The sequence below is a fragment of the Mandrillus leucophaeus genome, unplaced genomic scaffold, assembly GCF_000951045.1.
Source record: "Mandrillus leucophaeus isolate KB7577 unplaced genomic scaffold, Mleu.le_1.0 Scaffold577, whole genome shotgun sequence".
Lineage (NCBI taxonomy): Eukaryota > Metazoa > Chordata > Mammalia > Primates > Cercopithecidae > Mandrillus > Mandrillus leucophaeus.
In genome coordinates, this window is record NW_012106219.1 from 1304240 (window position 1) to 1313150 (window position 8911).

Genomic DNA, 8911 nt, shown 5'->3' on the forward strand with positions numbered 1-8911 from the left:
ATAACATTTTTGACAGTTATTTTTATTTTTTTCACATATTAAAACCCACTAAAAATAACCATTTTTCTAACCAACAACAAAAATCATTAGTGACAAGAGTACTGCTGCTTTACATTTCTCCAAATTTCTTCAATGTCTGATGACAGACGAAAGCTGCATTCTCATATCTGCTCTTGCATTCAGCCTATTATAATATCACACCAGATAGCCTCTCAAAAACTCCTCTGCACACTCATGAAAAAATGAGTGAAAAAGATAAATGATGGCCGGGCGTGGTGGCTCACACCTGTAAGCATTTTGGGAGGCTGAGGTGGGCAAATCACTTGAGCTCCAGAGTTCCAGACCAGCCTGGCCAACATGGTGAAGCATCGTCTCCACTAAAAATACAAAAATTAGCCAGGTGTGGTAGTGGATGCCTGTAATCCCAGCTACTCAGGAAGCTGAGGTAGGAGAATTGCTTGAACCCAGGAGGCGGAGGCTGCAATGAGCTGAGATCGTGCCACTGCAACAGAGCAAGACTCCTTCTCAAATAAAAAAAAAGGAAAAACTATAAATGATGAAATGGTAAGTGTTATAAAAACAGCTTTGACCTAGAATACCCTTGAAAGGCTCTTGAGGCCCCCCCGACCACACTTTAAGAACCACTGCTCTAGACGAATCTCTTCATTTTACATATAAGGACCCTGGACCTCAGAGAGAGTAAGTGAGAAACTCAACATCACACAGCCTGTTAATAGGAGGATACAGACATTAGATGATTTGTCTCACTTCTCTTGGTTTAGGTTCTCAACTGGAAACCTGGGAAATACACCCTAATGACCTGTCCTATTCCCTGTAAGTTGCAAAGATTGCCACAATATACTTATTACCCTCTCCCCAACATGCCTTTAATAAAAGAGGTAATCAACAAATTTGGTAAATTTTGCAACAGGCATACTGTGTTTGAACCTAAACTACAATATTTGAATTCAGGTCTCTATTTGAACAGAAACACTAAGGCAAATTTCACTGCATCTTACTCCATGCAAGCTAGTAATGACAAACCATACAGTAAATATCATAGGTAAATATGGAAAGCAGATTACCCATAATATCAGTATATATCATATATTCTGAGGCTGGAATACAATTCAATGACATATTTCAGAAAAATTTTCTCAAGTACTGGCTGAAAGGGTGGTGGATACATTAAGAGATTGCAAATAAATTGGCGATCACAAGATCTTTTTTAGATAAAATGGAGTTGTTCTGCAATGCAGACATTTTTCATTCCCTAACCAGACCTTATTCCTGTGTTTTTAAAGAAAATCAAGAAATCTTCTTGGCTACCTAGAGATGATTTCCTTTGTATCCCACCAGATGGTTCAGATCTTCTTTAAATGGATCATAGCCTTGTTCTTTTAAACAACGCAGACCCCAGAAAAGCTGGTCCAGAGGAGGAAATTCTTCCCAAGGAACCCACTCCCAACCTAGAAAAGAAAAATGCTAAATCAATTTATTTAGCTAACAGAAAACAAAGGGTATTTATTTGGGTAAGCTAACCTATATTTAGAAAAAATTAATTGAATTTAAAAATAACTTGCTACTAATAAACTCTAATAGTAATGCTTTGTATTTGCTTGGCTATACAAATATAATTCGCATGTAGAATGAAGATCTTATGAAGAGAATGGTGGTCATTTAAAACATTGTGTTATTTGAATGTGAAGCCCAGTTTACAAAGGCTATGCCAGGGTAAACCCAGATTTAGTATTAGTCAATGTTTATTTAAATATTTTTGTAAAAAATGCAAATAACTTTATATACTATAGGTTATACTACATTAAAATAAACCATTTCCTTCACCTATAAAATAAAGTAGATTACAAAGTTTCTAAGATATCCTCCATCTCTTAAAAAAGTATGAAAGCTGTGCAGAGGAAAATCAAATATTGTACCTTGGTATATTTTAGATAAACAAATACAGAAGATAATTTTTTTAAAATCCATTCAAACAAGAAAGATTTAACAGTGTCTATCAGTTATAAAGCACATGAAATTCTAGAAAAAGATTCTAGAGAATGGTGTTTTCTTTCATGATTTAAATGTAAATAACATAGAAGCACAGATGCTTATGATAGGCAAACACCTACATATTATATTAAGATATACACTCCATGTTCTTTATGATCACCTGTTTTTACTACATGTAAGCACTAAGTATCTCTCTGCTCATAAAATACAGGTATACAGGCATGTATTTTCACTTTGGGAATGCAGGGGCCAAAAATCCATGAAACTGGAACAAGTATAGGAAGAGATGATGAGAGAGAGAGAGAGAGAGAAGAGAGGAGAGAAGAGAGAGAAAGAGAGAGAGAGAGAGATTGAGTACCCAACAATGCAGTGCAAGATGCTCAGTTAACCGGGTCTCCAAAAAGCTGTCCATGAAGAGATTAACCCATCCCCTAGAAAATGAAGTGTCTGGATGAGCCTCCAAACTATAATTAGATGGTTGGAGGAAAGATGCCATTAAATAGTAAACTGAAGCAGGCTACCCAGATCCAAGGCTTGAGTAGCACGGGACAGAGAGACTGTATCTTTATACTAGAAAACAAGCAAAGACCCACCAAGCCCTTGCACCTTGGCTAGGCTGCAACTGGTTATCAGTATAGCTGGTTATCAGGCTGCAACTGGGAATAAAGTGAACATAATTTCTGCTGTATTTTTACTAACAGATATAGAGGAATAAATGTTTTTGATCAAATCTGATTTGATGCTAGTAATCTTGGACCTTCTAAATCATACTGCTTTATTTGAGATTACTAGCAAGGTTCATGTTAGGGAGTTAACAAAATGAAAGTGGACAAATAAAAAAGTTATATAAATGAATTTTAAAAATCACAATGCATGTAAAACTACTACTAGCTACTATATCCTAAGAGGAATAAAACAATACATATAGCTAGATGGTTATAAAAACTCATGATTTAGTACTTAAAGTAGAATAGTAATCTTCTAGAAGTTATTCAAAAGTAGGACAGTCTAGTACTAAATGAAAGCTTCACAGAAAGAGGTTGGCTTGTATATTCATTCACTGGGTCCTTCCTTCCTTCAACATATTTTGAATACTGATTATGAGCTAGACACTGTGTTTGGCAGGGAAGAGTCCAAAATGTATAAGCCAAAAGAACTGTTCTTTATAGATTCAAAGTTCAGTTAAAAAAAAAAAAAAAAGAGCATAATTTGAAGTTGAGTTGAATTTGAGATGCCTTCTGAACATTAAGGGAAGATATTTAGAAAGCAACTGGAAACACAGGCCCACAGCTCAGAGAAGCGAGATTCAAAATTATAACTTGCATCAGGATTCCCCAACTCAAATCCCTACAGAGGCCAGACAGGGCAAAAAGAGGACTGAAGAATGAGGCAGCACCCAGAGGTGGCTTGGTGAGTAAGAATGGTCAAATAAAGTTGGTGGGACAGTCAGTGACCTTGGTGTTTTCTCTATAGCACCTTCTCTAAAACTGAAGGTTTTCTATATCTGCTTCCTGTGAAGGATACCGAATATAAAAAAAAAAAAAAAACTTAACTATTTCATCATATTTGTCTCTTCTAGTCTCAGCTTTATTTGCCCATAGAAAAAAGAAAAATAAGAAAATGTTTAGTCCATTTCTTTTCTTCTTTTTGAGACAGGGTCTCACTCTGTTGCTGCTCAGGCTGGAGAGCAGTGGTGATATCAGAGCTCACTGCAGCCTTGATCTCCCAGGCTCACATGATCCTTCCATCTCAGCCTCCCGAGTAGCTGGGATTACAGGCATGTGCCACCACTCTGGCTAACATTTTTAGTTTTGTAGAGACAGGGTCTCACTATGTTGCCCAGTATATGTATATACGTCCCTTTGTCAGAGACCCTTCCCGACCACCCTGATATAGCACTCATATATCCCTTTCTTACACAGCTTTATTGCTCCTTTTAGTCCTTATTGCTACTATCATAAAGTATCTGTAATCTGTCGTTTTCCCCCCTCACTAAAATGTAAAGTACCAAGAGGGCAGGGACTTTGTTCTACGCAACATTGTTTCTTCAGTGCCTAGAACAGTGTCTGGCACACAACTCAATAAGTATCTGTTGAATGAAAAGATTCTTCCCTATTAGACAAGAAATTAAATGTTTAGCGGGGAGCCTCAATACATGAGACCACTTGGATAAAGTTTCATATGGCAAGGAATATGCTGAAAAAGTCTGATATTTTTCTCTTTAGTTCCTTTTCTGTTTTATGAGAAGTTGAGGAGAGACAGTAGACAGAAAATCCTTAGAACAATGCTTAGCACATAGTAAATAAACTTTCAGTGCACTCAATTCAACATAGAGGGTAACAGATAATGAAACCACCTTTGCGAAATTATAACAGTGACAGAAATCTAACAAAGCTGACTCCAACTTGCTTCTAACCTCACAAATTGTCTGCTCATTTCTACACACAGGCCAACCTAACTATGGGAGGAATTTAGTTTACAGTTTAACTTTAAAGGATGATAATAATCACACAAAGATGATAATAGTCCCTTCCCAAAACTAACCCCCTCCTTGTTGAGGGACCAAAGCTGCTTTTGTAAAACTAATAAAAGGTCACAAGGTTAGAATTATGGTAAGGGCCAGAACTCTATTAAGATGTAAGGCATAGTTAAACTCTAACCAGGCATCATTTTATAACTTGCCTTACTGCTCAGGAAGCATGTAGCCAGTGGTCAAAAGATTTATAACTCCCAATTACCCCTACAGATGGCATTGCTATTGTAAAACCTAAGACTAGTGTTTGAGATCTTTTTCAGCCTTTGCATTCTAATGGACCAACTGGTACCACCCAAATCGGTAAGCCACACAAAGAAACCGACTAATGGACCAACTGGTACCACCCAAATCGGTAAGCCACACAGAGAAACCGACTCAAGTGGTCCTGTGAAGCCCCCATCGAGGAACTGACTTAGCACAAGTAGACAGCTGACATCCCTATGGTCTTATCCCCAACCCAACAAAGCAGCATTTCTCATTCCCTAGCCCTTTGCTTGCCAAACCATCCTTGAAATACCCTAGCCTCTTAATTCTCTATGGGTAGGATTTAAGAATTATCTCCTGTCCTCCTCAGGCAGCTGCCCTGTGATTATTAAACTCTTTCTCTGCTACAACTCCTACTGTCTCAGGGTGCTGGCTTTTTCTGGGCAGCAGCCAAGGAGAACCCAACTGCTCTGAAACAATAACTGTTTTATCAGTGTAATTATTTACAGCAAATGGATGGTATTAACTCTCCCGCAAAGGTGAGAAAACTGAGGAAAACAGATAAAATATTTTCCTTAAAATTACTGCCTGAAACAAAATTAAACACTAACAATAAAACTTACTATGTTCACGAGGTTCTTCATATGTAAATCCTTACAAGAACCCATCTAAGGTACTTACTATTATCACAGATGAGAAAAGAGGCCCAGGCACGAAATAATTTGCCCAAGGTCACAAAGCTCTAAGAACCAGCACACAAACACAGGCAGTCTGGTTCCTCATGGTCCAAATATATTTACCTATCTGTATCTCTATATGACATCTCTACATTCACATATCTTAGGCTATTCAGACTGCTATAACAGAATATTTTAAACTACATGGCTTACGAGCAATAGAAATTTATTTCTCAACAGTTCTAGAGACTGGGAAGTCCAAGATCAAGACACTGGCAGATTCCATGTCTGGGGAGGGCCCACTTCCAGGTTTCAGAGACAACCATCTTCTCTCTGTATCTTTACATCATGGAAGGAGTCAGGGGTCTCTTTTACAAGGGCACGAATTCCATTCATTATCTTATGATCTAATCACCTCCCAAGGGCCCCACCTCCTAAAACCATTGTCATGGGAGTTAGGATTTCTACACAGAATTCTGGGGGAACACAAGCATTCAGACAATGGCATTCTCTTCATATGGCAACACACTGTAATATTCCTCCAGACCACATGCTGTCCTCAAAAATGCAGGATTATATATAATTCTCTTACTTTCATTTTTTTCAGGTTCTACATTCTTTGGTTCTGAATCATGAGTCACATCCACGTCTCCTTTCATTAATATAGTAACATAATGGTATTTCTCCTTCTCAATGAAAGAATTCACAACTGAGGCAAAGCGAACATTTTTCAGGTGAAGAGCTGCTTCTTCCCAGGTTTCCCTTTGAGCACATTCTTCCCAGGTCTCACTGGAAAACAGAAAAAAAAATTAATTATATTTTATATATAAATGTATATACGTGTGTGTATATATATTTCGCCATGAAATTCTTGGCTAGAAATTTCTAGTGTAAAGCAAAAAGAACTGTAATTGGTTCCTGCTTTAAAACAACAAATCAGCCGGCATGTGGCTCATGTCTGTAATCTTTTGGGAGGCCGAGGCAAGAGGACAGCTTGAGTTCAGGAGTTTGAGACCAGCCGAGGCCAACATAGTGCGACCTCATCTCTCAAAAAAAAAAAAATAATAATAATAGCCAGGCATGGTGGTGTGTGCCTATGGTCTGTGGTCCCAACTACTCAAGAGGCTGAGGCAAGAGGATAGTTTGAGCGTGGGAAGTCAAGGCTGCAGTGAGCCATGATGGTGCCATTGCACTCCAGCTGTAAATTAGCACTGAGATGGCTAAATGTTAATTTTGTGTGTGTGTGTGTGTGTGTGTGTCTGTGTGTGTGTGTGTGTTTTGGGGGCTTTTTTTAAAAAAACTATTTTACAGGTAATCTCAGACATCCTATTATACCATCCCTAAATAGTTCAGTATGTACCTTGAATAGACTTTTTAAAAAAACATAACGACAAACATTTTCATACCTAACAAAATAATTCTTTAAGTATCATCTCATACCCAGTGTGTGTAACATTTTCCTCCGTGATCTTAAAAATGTCCAATTCAGGGGTGTGTGTGTGTGTTTTGGGCGGCGGAGGGAAGGGCAGTCAAGATGAAAAAAGAAAATGCTCTGTGATGGGTACAAAAGGATTCACTATTTTCTCCACTTTGATGTACATTTGAAAATTTATACTGAAGGAAAAACAAGTGCTGGGTCTGATGCTTTAGATGCTGTTTATCTGTTCTTGATTAGCATTATTCTCACTTCAGAATCCACTTTTTAGCACCATCCCAGGCTTTTTTTTTTACACTTGAAAAACATTATTTTTTTTACAAAAGTGTTTCGTATACACTTTTGTACATAAAAATGTACATGTTAAATATATATACAATTTGATGAGTCTGGACATATGCGCACACCTATGATAGTATACTCAAGGTGATAAACTATCCGGGCTGTCTTCACTCTTGTATAGAACTGAGTCTCCTTAACTGTCCAACTCCTTTGATAGTTATAATCGAATCGCGGAAGTGCCAAGGCAGAAGGAAGCTTCAAGGGGATTTAGTCCAACGCTCCCATTTTAAAGATGAAGAAACTGAGGCTCACAGCGTTTCATTAGCCCATTTGCTTGGTTAGAGTGCAACTAAAATTTTACATATAATCATCTCAACAGATGCAGGAAAAAAATGACAAAATCCAATACTCATTCATGATTATTTATTTTTTGGTTGCACTCTAGCCAAGCAAATGGGCTTGGTTACGCGGTCAGTAGGTATTAAATTGATCTGTGTTGGTCTAAATCACATAGAAACCGGCCGGACGCGGTGGCTCACGCCTGTAATCCCAGCACTTTGGGAGGCTGAGGTGGGTGGATCACCTGAGGTCAGGAGTTCGAGACCAGCCTGGCCAACAAGGCGAAACCCCGTCTCTACTAAAAACACAAAAATTAGTACGGCGTGGTAGCGGGCGCCTGTAATCCCAGCTACTCATGAGGCTGAGACACGAAAATCGCTTGAACCTGGGTAGCGGAGGTTGCAGTGACTCGAGATAATGCCACTGCTCTCCGACCTGGGCTACAGAGCGAGACAGTCTCTCCAATCAATCAATCACACGGAAACGGTGCAATGTCTTAGCTGACAACATCGGGCTGCTGGAGGTTTACACACACCTGCTTTCCTCCTTTTGTGTGTAAACTGTGAGAAACACACCTCACAGACAAAATCCCAACCACCACCTAGCCGGCGCGCAGCCGGAAGGACTCAGCTAGCCAAGCAATGACCTCGCCTGACCCGGCACAGCGCCCCATCCTGGGCGGGAGCCTACGTCGCCCAGAGGTCGAGGGGAGGAACCGAGGGAACGCACGAGAAACGACGCAGCGTCAGCGCGGACGTTCTCACGCACGGCGCACGAAGGAAGCACAATGTGAGCTCGTCCCTCCCCGAACGCTGCGCTTTCCTCGCGTCCGCGGCTGCTCACCCGAACTCCAAATGACCTCCAGGGAGCTGGAAACTGCCGGCTCCAACCGAGCCTTTCCTCTTCCCCAGGAGGATGCAACGCGGATGTTTGCAGCTGGTCACCACGACTCCGACTCCGACTCCAGGCCGCCGCCCCCGTGGCTCTGCACTGTCGGTCATAGCGCGTGGGAGGACGCGCCTGGCAGCGACAGGAAGTGACGCGCTCACCGCCCAGTCCCGCGGCCTCAGCCAATCTCTCCCAGCGCGGGCGCAGGCGCCGAAATCAAAGCGAGAGCGCCTGGGCGTCTCCAGCTGTCCGTTGTGCGTAATGCGTCGCGGAGGGCTATCAGCTTGCGGAATATCGTGTTTCCTTCCGAAGGGCAGCGTGCTTTAAGAGTTTCATTCTAACTAAAGTTGCTTACTTTGTGCTTTGAGTATTCATCACCCATGAGCCTATCCACTCCCAGATTCATCCAAACCATGTATTTGCACGTACGAGCCGCCTGCTCTTACAAACGTCGGCACCACTGCACATTCTCCTCTTTTCCCTTGAATGACCTCGCCCACCATGGTGCACCCATTTGCACTATAGGCCAAATCAGCG

The 8911-nt window shown here is 40.6% G+C and overlaps 1 protein-coding gene across 1 annotated transcript; it reads right to left on the minus strand.

Annotated features, from left to right (window-relative positions):
* Positions 1-965: 965 nt before the first annotated feature.
* NUDT15 (nudix (nucleoside diphosphate linked moiety X)-type motif 15) lies at positions 966-8661 on the minus strand. The gene is made up of 3 exons (XM_011998622.1): positions 8330-8661; positions 6023-6219; positions 966-1469 (listed from the first exon to the last, which is right to left on the minus strand). The coding sequence occupies exons 1-3, from the start codon at positions 8485-8487 to the stop codon at positions 1330-1332; spliced, it is 495 nt and encodes a 164-aa protein (XP_011854012.1). The 5' UTR covers positions 8488-8661; the 3' UTR covers positions 966-1329.
* Positions 8662-8911: the final 250 nt, after the last annotated feature.